The sequence below is a fragment of the Rhopalosiphum maidis genome, chromosome 3, assembly GCF_003676215.2.
Source record: "Rhopalosiphum maidis isolate BTI-1 chromosome 3, ASM367621v3, whole genome shotgun sequence".
Lineage (NCBI taxonomy): Eukaryota > Metazoa > Arthropoda > Insecta > Hemiptera > Aphididae > Rhopalosiphum > Rhopalosiphum maidis.
The window spans coordinates 23,118,726-23,146,267 of record NC_040879.1 but is presented as its reverse complement, the minus strand read 5'-3'; the positions used below and the strand labels follow the sequence as shown (position 1 = coordinate 23,146,267).

The 27,542-nt window shown below is 26.1% G+C and overlaps 2 protein-coding genes across 2 annotated transcripts; one reads left to right on the top strand and one right to left on the bottom strand.

Annotated features, from left to right (window-relative positions):
* The first annotated feature begins 1,073 nt into the window (after positions 1-1,073).
* On the top strand, positions 1,074-14,785 carry LOC113558738 (calcium permeable stress-gated cation channel 1). Its single transcript, XM_026964264.1, has 16 exons — positions 1,074-1,989; positions 5,463-5,619; positions 5,684-5,766; positions 5,834-5,974; positions 6,060-6,251; positions 6,909-7,094; positions 7,172-7,252; positions 7,412-7,589; positions 9,439-9,653; positions 11,174-11,321; positions 11,407-11,600; positions 11,685-11,873; positions 12,571-12,707; positions 12,778-13,058; positions 14,201-14,498; positions 14,569-14,785. The coding sequence occupies exons 2-15, from the start codon at positions 5,479-5,481 to the stop codon at positions 14,492-14,494; spliced, it is 2,460 nt and encodes an 819-aa protein (XP_026820065.1). The 5' UTR covers positions 1,074-1,989; positions 5,463-5,478; the 3' UTR covers positions 14,495-14,498; positions 14,569-14,785.
* A 4,184-nt stretch (positions 14,786-18,969) lies between these two features.
* LOC113557844 lies at positions 18,970-27,299 on the bottom strand (the record flags this gene model as incomplete). Its single annotated transcript, XM_026963386.1, has 11 exons — positions 27,100-27,299; positions 26,605-27,029; positions 26,349-26,475; positions 26,103-26,255; positions 21,719-22,080; positions 21,497-21,628; positions 21,207-21,426; positions 20,921-21,145; positions 19,348-19,615; positions 19,091-19,238; positions 18,970-19,012 (listed from the first exon to the last, which is right to left on the bottom strand). Coding segments are annotated over exons 2-11 (1,770 nt in total), but the record flags the coding sequence as incomplete, so codon positions are not given.
* Positions 27,300-27,542: the final 243 nt, after the last annotated feature.

The window sequence follows — 27,542 nt, the reverse complement described above, 5'->3', positions numbered from 1 at the left end:
GAAAAAAAAGTGAGAAATTGTCTGGATTTAACACTGGTTTTAAGGATATTTAATTATATATTTATAATTTATATTATCGGAATATATTATAACAACTTATAACTTATAAGGAAGCCTTGTAGTAGTTGTTTTACATTTTCAAGGTTTTAAATTTATAACGACAAACATTTTATTATATGTACTTAAATCAAAAAAAACTTGAATAAGCCAAGGCCAACATAGCACAATAAAATTCAACAGTTGTTCATTTTTTGATTACAACAAAAACACAAAATTGATTTTATTATAATCTGGTTTTGCTTTTGCGTAGGTAAATATTTCTGTACATAGGTTCCTTTTTTTTTTCCCGATTATTTTGTAAATGACTGATAATTTTTCTATTTGTACCCCTTAAAAGTACCAATTGGATCCGATTTTTTTATAAGTAATGCAAAAACCACTTTTAAAGTTGAAGATTGAAACGTTTTTATTGATCCGAAGAGTGCTGACGCATGCATAATAAAAATAAACAAAAGCATCATTGTTGAACCGATACATTCATCGCTCCGTTTAAAATATAAAATATCATAATATAATAATTAATAAACCTAGTAGAGACATTAATAAATAGGCGAAACCTAAAAATACCTAACCCGTTGACGGCACGATAATTATTAAAAAAAAAATCAATCGCTCCGCCTACGCGAAAAAACATACGATGGCCCTTATACGGTTGCCAGAACAAACCAATATGTTAAATTCCTAACACGTACACACACACACACACACACACACAAGCGCTCACTCGCCCACACACACAGTACACGGACACACGAATGCTAAGTCAACAGTATCACCATCGCGTAGACGCGCGTGTGACCGATAGAGACAGTGCGAAAGAATGCGAGAGAGAGAGAGAGAAAGAAAGTGACAAAGACTGCTGCTGACTAACTACTGAAGAACCGGTGACTGCCGGAGTGTGTGACTAGGAAAATCTCATTACGCGAGTGAGAGAGTGATCGCGACGGCGCGACGACCGACGACGTTACTACAACAGTAAAGTTGTTGTGTTCGGTTTATCGATTGTTCGGTGTTCCCCAATCGCCTCTTATCAGTCGCGAATACGATATGATAATATCGTCTGTGATTATTACCGCTATCTCTCACCACCAAAGACCCAATACTGGGTCTGTGCAGTGACCGTGGTACACACAGCGAACGTCTCCCACCGAGCGGCCAATCAAAGCAGTGATTGAGTGACGCGAAAATTCCGTACCTACTACCCGCCGGACCAGCGACCAGCGCATAAACAACATGCGCCAGACACTTGTCCGCTCTTGCCATGTTAAATGTTAATCGCTTCGAAATCGATAACGGCAGTACCTATTATATTGTAGTAGGCGTGTTAGATAAGCTGTAGCCCTTCGGTATACGCTCGCGTACGTCGTAGGTAGGTCGTAAATCGATTGAAACAAATTTTTGGTTTCTGTCGATGGTTATGAGAAAAATAAATCGTAATTCGTCAAACGATTAAGATGTTTGCCGTCCGAAGTCCGGACTCCAGACCTCCTACCACTCCTACCGGCACAGCTAGTTGTTATTATTATTATCGTATCGACGATTATGGAATTATCGTTATTGGTAATTATGCGTAGATAAAGAAAAGATAACATCATCAATCGTAATTTTAATTTATAATCATTGTTCCGTCCTCCGTCGTTTATTTTTTTTGTCGTGTTTCGCTGCCACTACTCACTACAATATTGGCTATTGAGTATCGACAATAAATATTATCGTAAATTAGTCAAATCTTAGGAGTTACGGCTCTGCGTTGTACGACTTATTCAAACTCGGTGTAAATTAAAAGATACTTTTTTTTATTATCTATGTTATCAATATTTTTGTTCACGCTATGACTGCTGTTCTGTCGCCAATAAAATACAATACGTTTTCAAGTATTATGGATTGAACTGAAGCTGTTCCATTTGCACCACACAGCTGTTCGATAAAGTAAGTACATAGTGAATTGCCTATTTAGGTGCCTAGCTAGTTGTAATACCTTATGAACCTAGTGAGATGATTTCTATTGTAAACTATTGTTCTATTGTACGAGGAGTTCGAATAAATTTATTTTTGAGATTATGCCAGTATAATCAGTGAAGTTATTCAATATGGTATTATCTAAATGAGGAATATTAGGGGTGAATAGGCTGTGTAATGCTAGAAATCAACTTCTTCCCTATGGAATATTTGCTTTTAAGCACGGTATTATACCGTGCGTTTAAGTATCTAATGTAGGAATGGAAAGCCTTTCTCAGTACTTATTATTTTTTCTATGATTTTTATGCGGGGGAGTAAGAAAGTGGTGGGATGATAAATAAAGTTTAAAGTAAGGTGACTTTCTCTGGTAGATATTTAACAATTAAATAAGTAATTAGTAGAGGTCAGATTTATATTCTCTTAAAATCCTTTAAATATGCTGTTTTTATGTTATTGAAAATAGGCAATATACCTATACTTTTTAATCTGTAAAAAAAAATTTATTAAAATTATTCAACTTAAATTTATTTAATTAATTAATTTGATTGACAATAGAGTTTAAATTTTATTACTGTATTTTATTTTATTATAATAAAAATGAATTAGTGCATACAGTGTTACATAAAAATAATATGTAATATAATTATTAATTATGTTCTTTGAAAAAATACTTAGGTACATAAATAAAAATATTATTCAAATATGCTTTTTCATGCAAAATAAAATTGTTCTTATGAATTCTATGTAAATATATAATATTTCTATTTAACTGCATACATTAGAAAAATCATAAAAATCTAATCTCTAGTAGTTAGTTCAGGTGATTTTTATTAGGTAAATTTTTAATGTTGAATTGAATTTCTGATGTGGAGCTATGTTTTGTAGATAAGGACATCAAAAAAAGAATACAACTACTATTTTCTTTAGCACCTATTTTAATTGTATTCATCATACCATTAACTAACTGTAAAAATACATAATACTTAGATTCTAATAACATTTAAGTATTTATCCGTTATAAAAATGAATTATTTATTCAAACATGTCATATATGTGTTTTTTCTTTGTAATTTTATGGTTTTGAACTAAAGAATTTAAAATTATGCTCATATTTTTATTTTTTTAAATTATTTAATTTTTGTTTAATAGCCTGTATCTTATTAATTTAGTTGTAGCCAATAAGGTACATGATTTGTCCAAAATTATTAATAGCATTATGTCTATTACATTTTTTTTATATCTAATGTAATTGGTGTAATACGTTTAATATTTTTATTATTTTGATGCATAAGTTGAATCTTCTAGTAGTTTATGTTATGTTAATATCAAGCAATATTTTCCTATGTATTCAATTAATTATAACAAACAGCTTATGTAACATAAATTATGAACAGAAAGATTAAAATACATTATAATTTTTCTTTTAAATATTGACATATTTTTATCAAAAACATTTGTTATTTAATTTAGTTTTTAATATAATATGCAACTTAAAATATTATTTTAGTGCATATTGTATACACAACGTGACAAAATATTTTTTTGGAGAAAATGATACAAAAAAAAAATCATCATTATTATAAACAAAATTTTGTTTATGTACTATTTATAAACATAGTCGTATAGTATTATATTTATACAGTACAAAAAAATAAAATTAATTAATTACCCTTATTAATAAGTAATTAATTTCTTTTATCGATGTTTTTTTTATTTAAGAGGACGATACTCCCACATGTGTTGTTTCCATCTTACAAATGTAAAACATAGTAATAACTGTTTTGCTTGAGATAAAACCACTCAGGCTGCAGTGATAGTTAAGACTCCAAATGTATATGCAATATAGTTGAAAATATTATTTGTGAACTATTATTTTTTTTTTTTTTTTGGTATTGCTTATACGAAAATAAGTTTTTATTATTTTAAAATTCATTATTTATTCAACTTGAATAACTTTTTTTTTAGTTCTGATATTGAAAAAATAAAAATTTCACAGCCAAATTTCTTGCTATGTATTACATTTATAAGACAGAGACAACATATGCAGTGTAGTATCCTTTTAATAATTAAAAAGATAATTTTATGCTAGTATGTTTATTGTTGGATCAAATTTGTTTTACAAATTTGGGTGTTGACTTCTGGAACAAATACAACTCTGAACAAACCTAACCTTAGATATAATAGAAACAATAATTGGTCAAAAAAAATGTATTTTCATTTTTTTCGTTATCTATCTTCTGCGAATGGTATATTTTAGTGTTGCGATTTTTCCCCAAGAGACAATGAGATAGAGATATTAAAAACGAGAAGTGTGACCACTTTCAGTATACAGTATTTTACCCTGTATTTTAAAATGTAAATTATAGGTATTATGTATTTCTATTATTTTTTGTGTATTAATATATAAGTAAGTTTATGAGATAATGAAAACAATTATATATTTATATATTTATTATTCTTAACAAATAAATATACTTATATTTAAAAAAAAAAATATGATATTAGTAAAATAATTTTTTAAAACGATTAATTTAAAATCTTAAAAAATCTTGATGAGGAAAAATTATACTTGCAAACATGAAAAGTTAAAGTTGAATCTTTACTTGGAATCCTTTACTATAGTTACTAATTGCAATATTTCTATTACCTAAAGGTGTACTATACCCCTGTATCTATATTTTATAAAAAAAAACATATTATATTTTACATTTTGAATGATATTTGTGTTAAAAATTAGACTTTAGTATGTGTGTTTATTTTGGGATAATATAATCCATCCAATAAAATAAATTAATAGGAGGCTTACTCACTTTTTATATTTTACAATACTGATAAAATGTTAATTTTGCAACTGTTTACATTAAATATCTGTAGATTACATTTCATGATTCATCTTAATAATAGTTATTTATTATCATAAATTATAACTCGTAATTGGTATGTTATTTTTATTGTTACTGTTATTATGATCATTAAAATATTTATTAATTTATCTTATTGTTAATTTATAGTTTTTAATAACTATATTATAGTAAATTAGCTAATAAATAAATTAAATATTAATTTTGAATAATAATTACTGTCAGTATTTAAATTTCCAGGATAGTTATCTTGATTAGATAGTTTATCAAACTGTTAAATCTAATTAGTTGTATTTAATAAAATGTACGATTGTTAATTAGTTTAAGAATATGTAATGCTTATTCTTATCTTAAATTGTATTTACATAATCAGTGAATCATATCTAATTCTTGATCTAATCTGTAATACTTGTATTACCAATTATTGCTCTGTTCTTTTTTGGCGCAGTTATTTTGTTGCTTATATTAGTTTATATTTTGTCACTTGAGTCTTGAATGTATAATTATTATGTTGGACTGCTTAATACTTAGATTTTCAATATACCTATATAACTTTTAACCATTTTTGATATATTGCAATAGGAATATTAACTGAAGGATGGATAATAATATATTTCATGAATTTAATGGTGCCGCTAGAGATAAATGTAATTATTATAATCGAACGAGAAATAGACTTATTATTACAGCTTATGAAGGAATACCTGAAACCCTTTTACTCAATGCCTTAGGGTGTGTTGTAAGTATAGATATTTTAAAATACTACCTATAATACAAAATAAAATTTACAATTTATGTTTTAGCTCTTAGTTTTATTTTTTGCATTCATGAGGAAAAGAGCATGGGATTATGGACGTTTAGCATTAGTCAATAAAGATTACGAAAAGTAAGGTTTTAATTAAAAAATACTTTTTTTTTAATATTTATACCATTATAAATAATTATTTATCTAGGTGGTCTCGTATATTTTATGGTACAACTGATGAAAATTCAGAAAATAATATTGAAGATGGCAATTCTACAACTACATTAGACAACTCAATGCCTGTAGATAGAGGCTTATTTTCCTGGTTCTTAACAATTATACAGCTAAGGTAATATGATACTTTTTAAATAGTTAATACATTTTTTTTATTATGTGAATAATTACTATACCTATTTGTATTGTACAATTTTTAGAGATGAAAAAATTTTACGTAAATGTGGTTACGATGCTGTTCAATATTTATCATTCCAAAGACACATAATGGTGTTAATGGCTATAATTACTGCAGTTTCATTAGGTGTTGTATTACCAATCAATTTTGCTGGTGATTTAGAAGGTGATGAAAGATCATTTGGACATACTACTGTTAGCAATCTTCATCCTGAGTAAGTTATACTATTAATATTTACAATGTCTGGTTGAATTATATAATTCTTAAGAGGATGTAAATACATTGTTTTTAAAAATCTAACATTAATTTAATTATTATATACAATAAATTAATACATATTTTTTTTCTTAAGTCAACTTAAAATAAAATATGATACCGATATGTCAAACTCTCAAAAGTAATATCTTCTATAATTATTGTATTAGTTTACTCTAAGATTACTCAAGAATTATTAAAAAAATTTTATATGAATGTGTATTGATTTTGAGAGAAAATAAATATTGTACTAACACCCTTTAAATGCATGTACGGATGTGTGCCGGTTCACTTGACTGTGAGCATTTATATGTATTTTTGAACACTGCTAATAATTTTAACTACTAGCTTCACTGTATGGGTTTTGTTTGAATGAATGTCTTGAACTTTATGGTACATTGTAACATCTGTATATACCTATCTCCATTCAAAGGAACAAAATATGGTTGTTGAACAACAAATGCTTATTGTGCTCATGCCCATATTATTATAAAAGAATATTCTTATTCAATACCAGTTTTGAAGTCTGAACTTTAATTTTTGGTGCCTTTACCTAGTTAGGTATGTAATGTGCTTATTGATGTATGTACTTTATTTGAAAATTTTTCATTTCTAGTTCACCTTGGCTGTGGGTACATGTGACTATAGCCATGTTATATTTTCCATTAACTATTTGTATAATGAGAAGGTTTTCTGTAAATCTTAAATTAGAAGAAAATGGTGAATGTTGGTCACGTACATTGATGATAACAAATATTCCTAGACGAAATTCTGACATTAATGATATGGATCGACATTTTAAGTCAGTATTATTTCTTTTTCATTATTCATACTAATTGTTAAAAATTAAGTATTGTTTTATGTAAAATTAATTTTTAGAGAGGCATATCCTGAATGTGAAGTAGAAAATATTCAGCTTGCTTATGATGTCAATAAAGCTAATGAACTAGATAGAGACAGGTATACATTATTATATGAATATTTAAATAATTTATAAGCCTAATTATATTGAAATAACTTGTTTACTACAATACAACTGTTTTCAAATTATACATAGATAATTAAATTTTTAAATTTTCATTTATTATTAATTAATAATTAAATTTTTTATATATTTAGAAATGCTGCAGTTCAAGCAAAACAATATTGTGAAAATCATTTAAAAACTGTTGGCGAACGTCTTACAGTGCAACCACATGTTTGTGGTTATATTTGCATTTGTTGTGGTTTCTGTAGCTCTAATAATTTAGATGCTATTGATTATTATTCTCAAGAAGAAGCTCGGCTGAAAGCAGAAGTAAGTAGTTACACATTTATAAGTTAACAATAGTTTGTAAATTATCAGTTATTTCTTAATTGAGTCTTAATAGAGTAATACTATTTAAAAAAAATGATTTTATAATTTTTAACATTGATGAAAATACCTATGTAATCGGTCAACATCTTTAACCCATCGTTGATGTTGCTATGAGCATTTCGCTCACATAATTGCCATTTTAAGAACCATGGATTTAAATATTATTGAATTTTGACAATATTATATAAATGCTTCTTTGAGTTATTTATGAAAATAATTACAGAAAAATATTAAAAAAGTTATAAATAAACTTACAGTTATCATAGTCCAATGTTGCCGTATACGTAATAATACTGTGTAGTTAGTGTTGTACTCGCCCGTCATTGGTCGTCTTACCTTATATTGTATAATTATACTGTTTTTATTTTCTTGTTTTTTCTTATTATCTATTATATTATTATACTATAGAATTCTAATATTGACATTTGTCAGTACCATGGTATATTTGTATGCTCACATGTGTATTTTAATAGGTGTGCAAAATGCTAACACGACACTAATGATATAAAAATATTATTGACACCAACAACGGGTTTAGTAAATTATTAACGAACATTTATTTTACACACTATGTTTCAAACAATCCATTTTTTTATTCCTAATTTATACCTATTATATATTCCACGGTAATATACCATGATATATACATACAAAATGTGTTTAAACCGAATAAACATAATGTTACAAAATGATTTAATACATTAATCCAGAAATACAAACATTATCATAAAATTTCTTGTATTAAATATTTTGTACATTTATAAAATAGTTATTAATTATGTATTATTTTTATTGTTATAATTAAAATGCGATTACTAGGCTACATGATTTTACAAAATAGATTGTGTATTACCTAGTAGCTTAACAATGAATACATTTATTAACTTCCCCTAATGGCTGATATTAGAATAGCTATTGAAATTATTAAATTAAGTTAATGTGGTGTAGGAAATCTTAACATAACTTAAAGCTTATGATGATTATTATTTATTATCGATATAATTAAGGTAAATAAGTCTTGACAATTGTATTATAAAAAGGGTATTAGAGCTATTAGAGGAATAAAAATGTTTGATTTTACAATATATTTTGTTTTATATTGATTTATATAAAATTTGCATTTATAATTTTTATAATATTATTAGGTTATACAAAATATATAAATATTTACAATTCCCCAATTTAATGGTTAATTTAATATTTATCATGTAAAATATCCAGTGATTACTAGGTAAAAGGTCTGAGTTATTGATAATGGTCCAGGGCTGCATTTAAAACAATTTATTTAAATTATTATTTTTATTCTATAGAAAGTTAAAGTATTAATCTATAGAAGATATTTAAAAAATAAAAAAACTTGCTTGCTAGATTCTTATTCAATTAAATATTTTTGTATAAGACACTGGCCTTGTGTGTAAGGACAAGATTGGCTGGCCTGTGACCAGAATCATTTTACAATGATCACGAATGAGATGAGGTTATTTTCATGGATAATAAATATAATTATTTAAATATAAAATGTTATTGTATGTAAAACCACAAAAATAATTATTATTCTGTGACAAAACTATCAGTTTAAATTATATATATACATTATATATTGATACATAAACATAGTAGAAAAAGTCATATTATTGATTAATTTAATTTTACTAACTAGATTGTCATTGCTTTATTCAGTTATATTTGAATATATTTTGTATTTAGTTATACATTTATAGTACTATATATTGTTATACATATAATTTACTTAGTTTTAATAATTTGTTAATTTATTAATTGTTTTTAGTTAGAAGCAGAAAAAGAATCTGCTTTAAAGAGACCTCTGGGTATAGCTTTTGTAACTATGACAACAATTCATACAGCTAGACTTATTCACCAAGATCATGTTTACAAATTATCTAAATGTGGTCGTCATAATCCACCTACCAGTTCTGTGGCTGGTCTACTTCAACCTTATCGTTGGAGAGTAACTTTTGCTCCTCCTCCTGATGATATATTTTGGTAAATATTTCATACCATTTATGAACTGTTTCTTTTTACATTGTACAGATTTTAGTAATTAAAATTATTAATATGCACATTTTATAGTTAAGATATCAAGCAACAAATCCATTAACACTACAATTTTAAACAAACAAAATTATTTTTATTAGTTAATAGTTTTATTTTCAATTCTTTAAAGATAAATTGTAAATAAAAAGTTCCCATTACATTAATTTAACAATTTTGTGTTTAAAGTATCACCTAAGTATACTGGAATGAACAGCATCTAAATTAAATTAAAATAAATATTTAATCAATCATAATGTTTGATTGTACATATTATTATTACATATGTAAGATTCTACACAGAAATAAAATGAATGCATCAAGTATATATTTTATACTGTATAATATAATTTTAAGTATGCATTATTTGGGCTTATCTTTATTACTTATAATATTCAATAGCAGGTTTATGGTTTGTAAATCTACTTTGTTGAATTTAGTACTCATTGATTGTTAAAAATTGAATATCATAAATTGTGGCAATTTATAATCTATTATTATGACTCATGATTAGTGGTAGTGTCATATGAGATAATGAAACAACTTCTATCCACTTAGAATATGGGAAAATAAATCAAATAACAAATTAAATGAAATATTTTTCATTTTACAAACTTGAGTCATAATTAGGGCTCGGAAGTTGATGCATTTTGCATTTTTTTTTTGGAACTTTTCAGATGATGCTCTCCTGGCCACAAATGTGTTTCATTAGCATGTGAATCTGATTAACTAATTTTTATTTTGCATTTTTTGGTGTTTAATACTTTTTAGGTCATTTTTTACATTTTTAATCATTTTTACTGATTTCACATTTGTTTTTATTTAGAACTTTGAAATTACCACGGACTAATATTAGTACCTATCCAATTTTATCTCACCAATTAAAGTCGTTATTGTCGTGTTGTAGTGAATATTATCATACTTAAATTGTATTATTTTTTTTGTAATATTTTATTAAAAGAACACTTTTTGCAATTTTTACATTTTTTTTTCAACGTCTTGCCAACCTAAAAACTCACATCCACACCTCACCACAGCTCATAATGATATATTATAAGTTAAGTTTTTTTTATTGTATAGGAACTTAAATATTGGTGGTTTTAGATGGTGTGTCTTATGTGGGAACTTACATTTGACTATATTAACTTATAGACATTAAGGTTAACTTGGCACTCTTAAATTTTAAAATGTTACACATTGTCATTGTATTGAATCAAAGTTTATTTACAAAATAAAGTATGTTTGAAACCCTATATACTAAAACCCATTTCAAATTGTTTGTATATTTAAAAAAAAAAAATTAATCAATACAATTTTTAATTGGCTTATATTTAACAAATTATTTTGTTTTAATTATTTTAATATTTTTATAATTATTTTAAGTATATTATACATTCCTATCTATAAAATGTATAATCAATACACAATTAATTTTGATTTTATAAATAATAAGTTATTGTTGTTTGTTCTAGGGAAAATTTAACTGAACCATCTCACAATCGATACTGTAAAATTGTATTAACAAATTCATTTTTAGTGATAATTTTATTTTTCTTGACGACTCCTGTGATTGTTTTAAATGTTATGGACACACTTAAGCTTAGAGAAATTGAAAAAGCTGTGAGTATATAATTAGTTTTTCTTAATGTACTTAACTATATTTTATGGTTTTATTCTAAAGATAAATTATTTTTATTTTTAATAGAGTCCTATCTTATCAGAATTTATGCCTACATTATTGTTGTGGACTGCTGCTGCATTATTACCGGTATTAGTTATAAGGTCTGATCAGTGGCTCAGTCATTGGACAAGATCTAAAAGAAACCATTCCATTATGCGTAAAACATTTGTTTTTCTTCTATTTATGTGTTTAATACTTCCATCATTGGGATTAACTAGGTCAGTAATTAAAAGTAATCAAAAAGTAAATTGTATATATTTAAGATAGTTTTATTAAAATTTGAATGCTTAATGTATTTTTAGTGCCCAAGCATTCCTTATGTTTGCATTTCAAGCAGGTATTGAGACTTATCGTTGGCAATGTGTGTTTTTGCCTGATAAAGGAGCATTCTTTGTGAATTATGTTGTTACATCTGCTCTTATTGGAACAAGTTTAGAACTCATACGATTTCCAGAACTTTTTATGTATGCTCTTCGATTATCATTATCAAGGTATGTTAAATTTTTTGTAATACATAAACTTTAATTTAAATTATATTAACTACCTCAATTAATATGTTTTCTAATTTTATGGTGTAGCAATAAGCCAATGATTACTAAGTAAAAGGTCTGAGTTGACGAAGATGGTCTAAGGCTGTTTCTAAAATAATTATTTAAGAAAATTTAAGTATTAATCTATAGACTATAATTAAAAAAAAAAAACTTGCTTGCTAGAATTTTTTTGAATAAAGTTATATTTTCTAAGATACTAGCTTTGTATGCAAGGACAAGATTGGCCTGTGATCAGACTCGTTCTACAATGATCACGGAATGAGATGAGGCTTAATTTTATAAATATTAAATTTAATAAATATATTTCTAATTTAAAATCTAAAATAGATTTAGCAGCAAGTTATGCATCTTGGTATAGTTGGGTTATGTATTTGTTATTATTATTTTTTCTATACTTTCAAAAATTATTAATGTTAATAAATTACATTTTAAAGATTCTAATCTTGTTATTTTAGTCATAAATATAAATAGGTAATCAAACCAAGTTATTATTGTAACCAGTATTATTATGAATAATACTGTAATTAAATATATAGTTTGTATTTTCTTGACATAAATTAATTAAAGTAATTAATTGTTATAGTATTTATTTTTTTGTCAATTTATAATAATTCTCCTATAAATTAATAATTTATAGATCAAAAGCAGAATCTGCTAGTGCTAGAAGATTAATTCTTTGGGAATTTCCATTTGGTGTACAATATGCTTGGATGTTACTTATATTTTCAATTGTAACAGTATATAGTCTTTCCTGTCCTCTTATAACACCCTTTGGTAAACATTATTCAAATAATATTAATGAATATTATATTTTATAAAATTAATGGTTTATTATTGGTTTTAGGTCTATTATATATGGTTACTAAACATTTTGTTGATCGTTATAATATATATTTTGCCTATGGCAAATCAAAAATTAGTAAACGTATACATAGTACAGCTATCAATTGTGTTATGGTTTCAATAGTACTTTTACAAGTAAGTTTCACTTCACTCTCAATGTTGCGTCACGGACTTCATGATATTACATTATTTGCCTTGTTTGGACTAATAATAACATTAACATTTACATTATCTCAATGTTTCTTCCGACATTGTACCGCATGGAGTCCTATACTTTATCAAGTAAGTCAATTTCATGAATCTATATTTTAATGTTATAATTAAATTAGTGTTGGGTAGTAACGCAACTGAAGTAACATGTTATTGTAACAGCATTATTTGATTAATACCACATAATGTAACTTCATTAGAATTGTTTTCAAGTAATAAAAATGTAATGAGAATTACTTTTGGTAACTAATTCCTTTAATATAATACTTTACTGGTTTGATTTGTTTGGAGTTGTGATAAAAAATAAAATAACCAGAAAAAATAATATGTCTCTAATTTGCGTGCGGGTATTGAGTAAAATATACCAATTATAATATATTTATATATATATATATATATATATATATATATATATATATATATATACATATATTAATTATTATTTAGCTCTTCACAATTCAGTTTTTAACGGTCTTGACATTTTAACTTATATTGTAAATTATGATTACAGTAATACACTGAATGTTTCCTATTTTTGTATTAATACTATTAATTATTGTGTATAATTTTAAAAACACTGTTAACTTGAGTTATAACTCATAATATAAATTCAATATGTACAATTTATTTTTCTATGTAAGTATAGCTAATTTTAAAACTGATGCTAAAAATGTATAACTGGTTCATAATCGATGATGAAAAGTTATAAATTAATAATATTTTATTTTATTAAATAGTACAGGGCATAGACCTGGCTCAAGGGGTAAGCGACATAGGCCCAAGCCTAGGGCGATACTTTTCAGAGTTTTTTTTAATTTAACATTTTTGTATTATAGATTTGATGTAGTATTTACATATAAGGGGCGGCAAAACTCAAGTTTGCCTTGGTGTATTTAAATACTTGAGCCAGGTCTGACAGGGCAAACTTAATATAGTGTGAGATAATACTGCAAAGTGCAATAGATTATATACAATTGAGTTGTAAGTTTAATTAGTATTGTTATTTACCTATTAATTGTTTATTTTAATCAGAAGTAACACAGTAACTTTTTATATTGAAAAGTAAAGTAATTTCATTACAATTTTATTTTATTTGAGTAATATTTAAAGTAATTTCATTATTTTTATCTTTAAGTTATGAGTTAAGTAACTTATCCAACACTACATATATTGAACTTAATTGGTATTAAATAAAAACATCTTAACATTTTAAGGTTAGAAATCCACGTACAGTTCAACCAAGTCCAGCAAGAAGACGTGATCATTCACATGGTTATGATTATGTCCCTGAAGTATTACGTCAACCTTTGTCACATACAGCAGCAAATTCTCTAATTACGTTAACACCTAACGATTCTGGTACTACATTGGACGACTTGGAAATTGAGATGAAACATAATGATGATAGATCAGATTATCATCCCCAAACTAAAGTAACTATAGAATCTCAAAATCACTGTGATCAACTATACCAGAATTATGATTATAGTCAAACTGTTCCTGTATAATAAGGTAGGAAAACTTTGATTTTAATTCTTATAGTAACAAAATTAATATATATTTATATTTATTTATTTTGCAGAAACATGTTCCATTTTTACTTTTGGTTATCTTATTTCACATTATAGGTAATTAGTTTTAAATTGTTATTGAAAATTGTACATGCTGATATTAGTGAAGTTTCTATAAAATATTTCTAAAACATTATTACTATATTTTCATAAAATAAATTATCTCCTCTTGACTAATATATTTACATGAAATTAGTTTTGGAATTTAATTACTGAACACTATTCTAACTTAAATACATGTATAAAATTAGAAAAAAAATACAATTTTAAGAAAATTAATTATATTTCATGCATAAAGTTATAAACATATTTTCATTATCAAGAGGTTATGTACATATTATAATTTTTGATGCTGTAAAAAATAATATTTGATATAATACCACAGAAACAATAGTTATTATGTTTTTCTTATATATGTATATATTTTTAATATATTAAAATTTATTTTTTAAATTGATAATTTAAAGAAATAATTTTACTTTTGATCAGATCATAATCAGTTATTATTCTTTATATATTTATTTATAAATTTATCTTATTTCCCTTTTTTCATTAACATAAAACAGTTTACAGTGAAAAGTACAATTTTTCAATTAAATATGTGTAGTACATAAATACTTTGCGTTTAACACAATACATCACAAGATAATAATTTAAATGTCTATCTAAATATGTCAATGTATACTATTAAATAATTCACTTAATAAAGCATACTATTTTTTTGCATGAATACAAAAATGATATAATATTTTCTTATTTCTCTAACAGAAGTAAATTTTAAAAATTATTAATTTAAAATATGTTTTAAAATGAAAATAAATATTCTTTATTATAATATTATTGATCTACAAGTTATGTGATGAAATTATACTTAACGCATTGATAAATCAACCAAAAAAAAAAATTACTATTTTTATAAATTGTTTATTGTAATCAATTTTAAACGATGTGCTAAAATCTGGCATGATGATAACTAAAAAATAGCAATGATAAATAATGTGCAATAAAATTATACTTATTTTATGTGGTTTACTATTTTATTCAAACCACATTAATAAATAATTGTACAATAAACTGATCTCTGTGAAAACTTTTAAATTATTCTTGTCCTTAATGTATTGTTATATACTTAATATGAGAATTTTATTTAGTTTCCATTGTCCATGTTAGTTTTAAATATGTTATCAAAAAGAAAAACAATAAGTTTAACAAATAATTGATAGTTATTTCTTTTATGTATTAACAAATTAATTTGTGTTCATTGAACTTACCTTTTATTATTGTTTTGCAACCAATACTTATTCAAACTTATACTGGCTCATAATTGTAAGCAATATTGTTTTTAAATTTGTAAAAAAAATATTATAATAAAATAATAATGTACTTATAATAGAATATAATTGAATATTATAATTATACTAACACCACAATTGTATGTGATAAACTTTTTACCAAGGCTTATAGTATTAATGAAAAAAAAATATTGAAATTTTACACATTTTTATATCTTTAAACAATAATATATAATTGTATAGTGTGTTTCTAGTCTAAAAAAATACATTGTTAAAATAACGTAAAGCAAGCTTTAACTATTTTTTTTTTTTTAGTATTAAAACTTTAGATTTGTACTTATATCTGTTTTGATTAAACGTTTTGTGACACCTGTAATATATCATGATTTGTAACTATAATTATATAATTTCTTCACTGTCCCGTATTATTTTACTTTTAAACTTAATGGCAATTATCATCATGTTTTAATAACAGAATACATGTAAATTTACTAATAAACAATAACATTTAATCAAAACATTGTCTACGATTAGATAATCCTTATTGTATATTTATATAAACATAAAACTTTATATATATATTTTTTTTTTACAGTTAATTTTACAGCTTATTTTTTTTTATGCATAAAATAGTTATTTTGTGTGTTGTTAATGTTTTTAGAATCTCTTAAATAAAAATATAATAATTTAATTATGTGAAGCATTTAAATAAAAAAAAAAATATATATTAAAACTAATGTATGTTTTTATTCACTGAAATGTTGAACTTTTGTCATTTGCATCATTGTTTATTATAATACATGAACATTGATTTGCTGACTATTGGTTACTGTGATTATTTTTACAAAGTATAACTATTATTAATTTGGATCTTTGCCAAAGAAAAAAAAAGTAATATACTAGGATTTCCATCTACTAGGATCATACTAGATAATTCTAATGAAAAAATACTGGATCAAAAATAATTGCACTAATTAACTGTATACAATACTTGAAATAATAACCATCAGCAACTTAATGACAAAAAATAATACGCTGTTTATAAGACTCATGGATAGATGATTCAGTTGCTTATTAGATTAAAAATTGTTTAAAAATCCAAATACATTATAAAATATTTGGTTATATTAAAAGACTTAAATTTCATTAAAAAAAATGGTAGAAAATAAACATATTTTTGTTGATTATTACTGGTTTTGACTCATGCTATATAACGTATGCACAACAAATAAATAATCAAAAAAAAAAAAAAATAGTATAATTTAAAATAAACAAAAATTAATTTTTTTTTTTCATAAATTATAAGTATGTACATACATAATTTATAATTTTTTTATAAATATGTAATAATTTTTATTATAATATAATTTAAATTTTTTATTCACTAATAAGTAACATGTAATGTGTATAAAGTAAATTCAAATAAAAGCAAAATAATACTATATAATAAAATAAAATTCTCAAATGTGTAATTGAAATTTTTGTTTTTTTTCCTACTTTGTATGTAAGATTCATTTGTTTATTTGTGCTGGTCCTAAAGTGAGTCTTATAATATGCAGCGTCCACAGATACCATGATAATAATAATAATAATTATTATAATATTAATAAAATATTATGTATAATATAAGTAACAATATTTTAGCCACTATATTACAGTCCACTTGCAGTTGAAAGTGCTATAGCCCCATCATTGTCCCCATTAAGTAAAAGTCCTTGTTACTTTAAAACTCTAAAATGTGATAGACTACTTACTGCATCAGCATAAAATATATAATAGATCGATCCTAGTTAACTTTTCCCTAGTTTGCTGTTTAACAAATACTTATCCCACCAGTGGCTGCGTCAGGACGTTTTTTTAGGGCGAGCTAACGTATATTAGGGCAGATACAGTCACACGATAGTGATACAAACGGTGGAATGGGAGAACTGCACTGCCACACTGGTGCTCGCGGTATAGACTCCCCAATCTTAGACTTTTTTGACGGCACTGACGGTGTTAGCTGTTCTCTAGTCACTAATCACTACATGCTACATGCCCATAGCTCATATTATACAGTCATTCTTCAAAATTGTCTAAAATTAGATTTATATTATGATAACTATATAACCATTTCCGGGAACAGCACAACATATAAAATTTAATTTGTAAATAACCTACAGTAATATATGTGTAACTGTAAGTATGATATAAGAAAACCAGACCCTGGAATTACACATATATTTTCAAAACTATTTAAGTAATAATATTTGAAAATACAAATTCAAACTTTTTTGTAAAATCAAGAGTTCAAGGTGGGCCATGGCCTGCTCAAGCTCATCTTTGGCACCACCACTGCCTCCCACTTAAGCAAAATCTTAACGGTCACTGAAACAGTCTAATATAAAATATACAATGATGAATGAATTGGTACCTAAGCAGACAGCATATTTATCTTTTTTTCAACCAACCCAAGTATTAAGTTACAGGTAAATTAAAAAAGTAAAATCAGAAACTTTACTAAACTACAACACAGATATATATATTTTAATTTTATCAATTAAATTTAAAAATATTAAATAATTTTCCACGCATTATAATTAAGTTAAATGACTTTAAATTTTTTGTGTATAATTTTGTAAGAACTAGAATGAGTTGTGGATAAACATCAAAATGTCTGTTTGTAGATTTTCTGTTGGAACTAAAGAATTTTGTGAATTATTTAGTCTTAACTATAAAGATGTCTAAAAATAAAAATGTATTAATCAAACACAAACTATTTTATCTTAAAAGCAAAATAAATAAAATAAATATTTGATGCAGAATTGCCTGAATTCGAGAACTTAAATTTACTTAGATAATTAGGTATATAATCTTAAAATAAGGAAATATGAGTAAGTATTTATACATAATATTTTAAATAAATTGAATACATTCTTAATTGTCAAATGTTAAAAATATCTTAAAACGAATGAAAATAATATAATGTTTTAAAGAAAAATATTTTGAAAACCAAATAAATATAGATAAATAGGTATAATATTGTTATAATTTTGAAATACTATTAGATATTAAACACATTTAATAGAATATTATCAACATGGAATAATATACCTAATAGATAATTATTTAATATCATTCTTCATCAATTTTTATAACTTCTGGATTTATAGTAAGGGTTTTCCTAAAAATTAAAAAAAAATTATATTAAGTAAGATATAAAATTATTATTGTATTTAGATATTATCAATTATATACATACTCAAATTCACTTTTAATATTTTCAAACTCTGTTGTCAAGACGTCAAATAACTCTGGTCCCAAATATTCCATAGATGATTTATAAATATTCTTTGCTGTATATCGTTCAACATTCATGTACTCAAATTGAATATAATTAGCCCACAACTCTGTAAATAGGTAAATAGGAATATCACATAAGTATAATAGTTAATGTCATTATTCACCTTGGACTTCGGAGTAAGTATATCATTCAATAAAATCGATGACTAAACTTACCAATATCACCATGTCCCAAGTTATAGCATACTTCGTTGTACAATTTACTGACTTGTGTTACATTGACAGTACTCAAGGATCGTTCATAAGAAATCATTTCAACGTATAATTGTTTACAAGGTGGACTTATACTATTCAATTCTTTAAACAGTCTACGAATAGCAGTTATCCCATTGTTCATTCCAAAAAAATTCAAGTATTTCACTCTGTATATCAAACTGATTTGGGTCCATGGCACGTATGAAGCTTGTTGGTAGAAATCTAAAAGCTAAAAAAAAATATGGCTAGTATTTTTAATAATATTCATATAATTATTGAATTAGTTTATTTTTGTGTATACTTAAATATTATATTTAAGTACTATTATGGACATTTTTGCTCAACTAATGCCTGTTAACATTCATCGCATTTGATATTATATAATATTTAATTACACGACCTTAAAAAAGACATTAATATATACATATTTTGGAAGTAAACAGGTATATGCCCGGTTGTATAAAAGTCATTCGTTAAATAACTAATATATTATTAGAATGGCTCGTTAAATCAGTGTCACGTTGTTATACAAATTTTCAAATTATAAAAACAGAATAAATATATATCATCTATAATATTATTTAAATATAGGTACCTATTTATTAACAGCTGAATTCATATCACTAGGTTGTTATCATGAATTCTTACTGATAACCATGGACCTCATACTTCGGTATACTAAGGTGCTTTTTTGTTATAGTTATGTAAAATATTAAAACTTTAAAATGCTCGTAATTAGCTTAAAATTAAAACATCAATAAAAGCGTATGTGATGCCCTAGATAATATTATTACCTTTAAGTTTAATAATAGGTAAATTGACTCTAATATTAAAGCTAACAGCATAAAATTGAATCTGCTGAACGCAAATTTGCTATGCCTTACGTTCGTAAGACAGACAAAACTTGCGGGTATGACGTCCTCTTAACGAGGCATTAAAACGGTTAACACTCCGTTAAACGTTCTAAGTTTTTTTATGCAATCGGGCACTAGTGTTCAATATTTTTTAACAATTTTCTATTTTTAAATAGAAAAATATAATATGTTATAATGGTCTTTGGTAAAATATTATACGAGTAATTAATTAATTATAAATTATTTTTTATTATCCTATAATTAAAAAAAAAAAAATAAGAGAAATAAGTAAAATGTCTATTTAGCAGACATTAATCAGAGAGAGAGAATACCGATTTTATAATGAATTTGAGCGATAGTGCTTTAAAGAAAATTTTCATTAAAATAAATAAGTATCAAGTTCATGTCATTATAAAAACAAATAGATAAAAGGCTTCTGTATAATAATAATAACTTAATTTAAAAAATAATAAAAAATTTATCAAAACCATCACCCAGTACTACATAGAGTACTATCGAGTATATATGATTAACATTGATTTAAAACATGGAATTTATTTTATTATAAAAAATAATTAGAGCTTTAAATAACTATGCATTTTGTAACTTTCAAAAGTTAATAGGTGATATTAAGTATGAAATTTCACTATCCAAAATTAATAATTATGTAATTATTATACCGAATTTTGGTCGAAGTCAATTATAAATTTTTCCATTAATTCCCATAATGGTATTGAATTTGATTCCAGTGACTTGATGGCATCTTGAAAAACTTTATATGCCATTTCAAAAGAATCACTTTCAATATAAACTGTCAATATTTCAATCCAAACATTCAAATTATCTTTATTCATCCGAATTGCCTTGGACAAAATCTCATCACATTCTTCGTTTTTATGTTCAGCCTTAACAAAATAATTATGATTATTATAATAGAAGTTAATAATTATGATTCATAAAGGTTACCCAATAAGCATAATGTTCTGCTTTATACAAAAATCCTTCGTTAAACGCTCCTTGAAACACTCGTTCCATATTTTCATTCACAAAACTAGCGATTGTATTTTTCACACCAAATTCTTTCCAAATATTGATTACATGCTCAATGAACATATTCCATAGTAATTTACGTTTCACGGGTGACCAAATTACTTTCAAACCATCATCAAATGCTTTATAAGTATATCTAAATAATTTAAATCATCAGTAGGCATTATATAAGTTGATTTATATTCATAAAAAAATATGTAACTAACGTAATTCCACTTCCACGATGACGGTCAAAGCATATGAGTTCCGATTCGGAATCAAAGATAAAACCATTTAAGTTAATTATAGCCAACTTTTGCCACATTTTTTCATGTCCTTTGTATTCCTCGATCATATCCCTGTGTAATAGTGGTTAAAAAAAATCAATATTTTTCCATATGTAGCCTACGTATTAAATACATTATAATATAGTAAATATAATTTTATACCTTACGACATGATAATGTAATTCCGAAACTGAATTACTTTTGAATGATGCATCTAACAATGTAAAGTGAAACTCCAAGTCACCTTTGAAACATTTGATCATATTTTTATACTTGCTCAAAGCTATAGGAAATGATTCACCATCAGTATCTTCATTGTACTGGACTTCTAAACTGAAATTGTCAACATGTAGTTTTTTACAATGCTTGTGATATTTCAACCCTTCTGAAAAACACAGTCTAGCGGCATTTATATCACTCATATTATAATACTCAAACAAAGCGGTTATTTTGTACACTTCCGGATCATTGTGTTTACTCGACATTAGTTTACGCAAAAATGTCGTGTCATTGATGTATGATTTCTGAAAATTAAAAATTATTTCATGTTAATAATTATTATATATTATATTCAGGGACGTACACAAGGGGGTGTTTTGGGTGTTTAAACACTGAAACACCCCTCGAAATGTTTGGTTTTGTATGGTTATTTACTTATTCTATTTTAATGTTAATTGTCATATTATACTTTGATAGACAGGTATGATATTACATTGTGTTTGTGAAAAACCGGTTAAAACAAAATTTTAATTCAATACTAACAAATTAAAATAATTAATATAATTTGAATAAAAATTAAAATACTAAAACAGGATTTATAAATAAAATAAAATTATACTTATTATGTATTTACGTTGGTACCTACGTATTTACGTAACAAAACTGGCGACGAAAGATTAAATAAATTAATATTGTTTAATGTACATAGAGACATAGGCGTCACACCCGCATGTGTTGTCTCTGTCTTACAAGTACGTAACATAGCAAATTTACGCTCAGCAGATCACGGTATAGCTCCGTCAGTTTAAAAATTAGAGCGAATCGACCTATTATGAAACTTGATGGTAAGAAAATTATCTATGTTTGTATGTTGGTTTTTTACAATAGTTCAATTTTTTACAAAGTTATGCGTATATAACATAGCGTAAATTAAAAATGCTCATAACTCACTTAAAAACTTAATAATCGTAAAAAACCTACTTACAAACACAGATAATGTTTTTACCATCAAGTTTTATAATAGGTAAATTCACTCTAATTTTTTAAACTAACGGAGCTAAACGTGATCTGCTGAGTATAAATTTGTTATGTTACGTACTTGCTAGACGGAGCAACACATGCGGGTGTTGCGGCCTCTTAACTGTGAAGATATTCTTAACATAATGACTAAAACTTCACGAAAATTAGATTTAGTATTGTAATTTTTTCTTTATATCAATGTTTATACTTAAAAAAGTAGGTATTGTACCTAAGTAGGTATAGCTAATTTTCATAAAATATTTCGTATGTTTATGAAAAAAAATTCTACTTTTCAATAACTGATTTTCAAAAACACTCCCCAAAACTTTTTTCTGCGTACATCCTTAATTATATTGCTATATTAGTTACTATAAATTTATTTTGAAATAACTGTTTACGAGTATTTTGTGTTAAACCAATAATTGACAAAAATATATTCTAATTTAAAAACGATCTGATACCAGGGACGTCATTTCGGGGTTTTTCAGGTGTGCAAAGTATCAAGCAGGCCATTTTGAAAATACTACGTATATGTACATTATTTTGCTTCCAATTATTTCCATACATCATCATGGACCGAATCAATGCATTAACATAAATATTAAAAATCAATTTAAAAACTAAAATACAATAAAAATGTATATCACAATATTTGTGTATAACCAATGTAATTTAAAGTTGTAATCATGATTGACAGTATACCAATATTGATAAATGTCAGTATAAAAATCAAAATATTTAAAATACTATTTAATTTAAAATATTATTAGTAATTGTGCATTATTTCATCTGGGGTCAGGCCAATTGGAACTATTTTAAAAGTAAGGGGTTCAACCGCACACCCTATCCCTCAAATGATGCCCCTGTCTGATACTTGTCACATATTACAGTAAAAATATAGAGAGAACTAATTAAGTACTTATTTTTAGTTTCAGTACTTTTTGTCCTCATTTAAATTCACATGTGATCTGTAATTGAGTAATTGTCGTCATTATCTATAAGATTTGCGTAATAATTTTAATTCGATGATTAAAAACGTTTACAATACTTCTATGCTAATTATAGCACTCGTAATTATAATCAATCACGTTATTTTAAATTTTTGACACAATCTGGTCCCGAACAAATTCCAAAACTAGTCACGCTAATTCACACTATTTAGTAAAATTAATTAGATATTAATTAAAATGAATATAACAATATTTTGACGAAAATTCTGCCAAATTCATCATTATAGGTGGAAAAGAGGAGTGGCCCAAATGAGTCTGAGTAAATGATCTATATATGTGGTAGATAATCACCGCTGTCTAATCATAGGCCTATGATAAATATTAAATACCTAGAGACGGCTGCACAACTTACACTTTTTACACATTTGAAAATATACCCGCCTCATTCATGTAAAAAAAATTATTTTTAACTATGCCAACATTTTTCATCAGTCCGAAGCTTATGAAATATACTTTCTATAATATGTATACATTTTTCCAAACAAACAACGGGTTCATACCACAGAAAAACCAAAAAACTCACTTTTCTTACATTGGGTTTTTACGAGGGATAAAGGTATAGCAATATTGGTCTATTAGTAAATATAATAATAACAACTTATTGACACAATAAATATGATACATACATCGATACATTTATTTAATAGTATTATTAATATTAACAATCTTTAAGCGGTAAGACATAGATTTTTCTGGCTGTACTAATAGACAGAACATTTTACCGATTTTCGTGTTCTCTTAAGAAAAGCATTTTGGTTATTCTGTGTATATAAACTTAACATATTAAAAAGTAAAAACATAGTCCAAATAAGTTTCAAAATTTGATTCAGTTTCGGGATTACTTTATTATGCAAAATTATGTCGACTATGGCAAACGTTGCCTATAACGTTCACCTACACTATCGAATTAGTTATTGTGGCATAAATAAGTTTAAAATGTAAGTAATTTTTTCCATAAAATATAATTTAATATTTTTAATATATGTTAAAGTAACATAGTAGGTATAGCTTAAGTTAATTTATTTTTAATTAGTCACCTTAGTCTCAGCTATTTATTGGTTCATACAATTGTTAGAAGAAGATAAGTCCTTCGTAAAAAAAATTAGAATTGTTTAGTACAAATTTTAAAAAGTTATAAAAATTAATTTATTTTAATTTTATAAACGTTGTTTTAGTTATTTTGAAATGAAAATTATGTTTAAAATAAGAATTTCTTGATTCATTCTAAGTAAGCTAATCATTATTATTTTACATTTTAAATTTTCTCATAGAAAATATTTATCTTAAATTATTTCATTAGTCTTTTCGATTTCAATTTAATATTATTGTTGTTGTTTATGTAACATCAACTATAATAGTTAATAGCTTAAAGGACATAACACTGAAAACAAGTTTTCTTTGATTTAAACTTTAAAGTCTATCATTATCTAAGAAATATGGTGTTGGTCTCAAATGTAAACACTAATTATTCAATGAGATAAAGGCGTTTGAAAATATGCGTTGACGTCATAAAACCGAAGTTGGAACGGCGGCGTATCTTTTACGTGTAAAAGTATCTAGATTAATACAAATTCAATCGTTAAAATATATAATATTTTTAAAAATAATATTATTTAACCATAAGCGTTTTTTTGTATTTGTGACACTGGTGTAATTATAATTTTGATACATTTTATAATTTTTTTATAGTAGATAAAAATAGTACTCAAATAGTTTCACTAAATTATAATTTATAATATGTATGCAACAACAAGATATATTCAATTTTAAATCACACCATCGTCTTAGGCACATAAATATACTCAGGATTATAAAAAAATAATTCTGAAATACTATTTTAAGTTACTAAAATCATTGTGTAAATCAAACTACTTTTACACGTAAAACATAAGCGGCTACAGTAGTAAAATTTTGTGTTGCGACCTGTGATGTCCTTTAAGGCAGCGGTTCCCAAAGTGTGCGCCGCAACGCTAAACTTTATATGTGGTCCAAAAATAAATTTAATATGTTCTATTCTTTATTTTATCTAAAAAAAATGGTCATCGGTTTTATTAGGGGCGCCATAAGAAAAATTCAGTTCCAAAAGGGCGCCGTAAGACGAAAAAGTTTGGGAACCGCTGCTATAAATGATAAGTATATAAATATTGTTCAGTATAATATAGTCGTTAGGTATTGATCAATACACTATTACTACATTGAATAACTATTTACCTACTTATATAGTACCCTTAGGTACTTACTATTAAAAATTGTAGAAGTACAACAAATTATTATTAATAAATTGTTCGGTAACTTACGTTATCTGAACGAAATTTTAAGTATCGTTTCATTGAAGACAAACGAATGGGGGACATTTGTAGCATACTGAAATACAAGAAGTCAATGCGATTGATCAGCATATTTAATATTCTGGTATCATCAGACTGCATTTCTTCCACTCGAGAACGAAGCTATTGCAACAATAAAAACAACAGTTAACTTTATAGTATTATTACTATAACAGTAAAGTTAGTGTAACAACCACACGGGTGTTGTGCTATTACTTCGATATTGTGTTGCAAGGCTTCCAGTAATTTTGTCTCGCTTTCTATATGCTCCAAAAAATCTTCTCGGTTGACATCGTTGCTTTCGATCTTTTGCAAAAACAATTTACGTCCTTCAATCACTTGTCTGAAGGGAAAACATAAAACCATACGGTATTGTAAGTAACAATAGAGGCAACAGATTTACCCATCCCCCCATTGGCAAAAAAAATATACGATAAATAATAATTTTATAATTTTATTGTTGTTCACTTACATGAGTTCGGATTGTCCTATGACACTGTTGTCCAACAAGTACTGCCACTCGTATAACCCGTCGTTCGGATTCTGTTGTGTTTCTATCTCCATGATGATCGGTGGCGGACGTCGGCACTATTAGGTATGGTGAACGTACTGGACGTCTAGAGTTGACAGTCAATGGGAGACAAATGTGCGCAGCGATCATTCAACAGCGCCGCAACAGTAATAATTCGATAGCCGTGGGTGGTGGGGACGTTCGAGGTGAGGAGCCGATCGAGCGCTCTGTCGGGACCGAATAAAAACGAAACTGCTATCCGTGCTATATGGCGGGGTGAAGATGGGAAGCGAACAACAATCTTTATTCTATAGCAGGGGTCCCCGATTAATATTTTAAAAGAGCCACATTAGGGATCTGAACATTTTTCACGGGCCATAAAAGTTCTAAATACATATTTACATTATTTAAAAACCAATAATATTTAAAGAAAAAATAATAATTTACAATAATAACCATTTGGTGACTTATGTTCTATATGTTACATCATTGAGATCGTAAAACCCCACTCCGTCGCTGTCGAATTCGGGATGATGTATAACAGGGGCGACCAAACGGTCGATCGTGTTAAAATTTATTTTTAGGCTATGCACACGAAAATTAATCATAGTGGTAGTTAACAACATTATCGATACATTTTATCTAAAAAAACATTTTTACGGAAGTCGATCCTCAAAGGTGAAATATATTTTTAGTAGATCGCGGCCAAAGAATGCTTGGCCGCCCCTGATGTATAACAATGGTTGAGTTGTATATGACGGACGGTGGCGTTGGTTTCGGATCTTGGTCGGCCTGGTTTTTGGTCGAGGGAGCGGCTGGGGGGACCTGACCTACAGACCCGCACCTCGCAAATTGTTTCCACGCCCGTTTTAGGCATCTGCGCGCACCGTTCCCTGGAT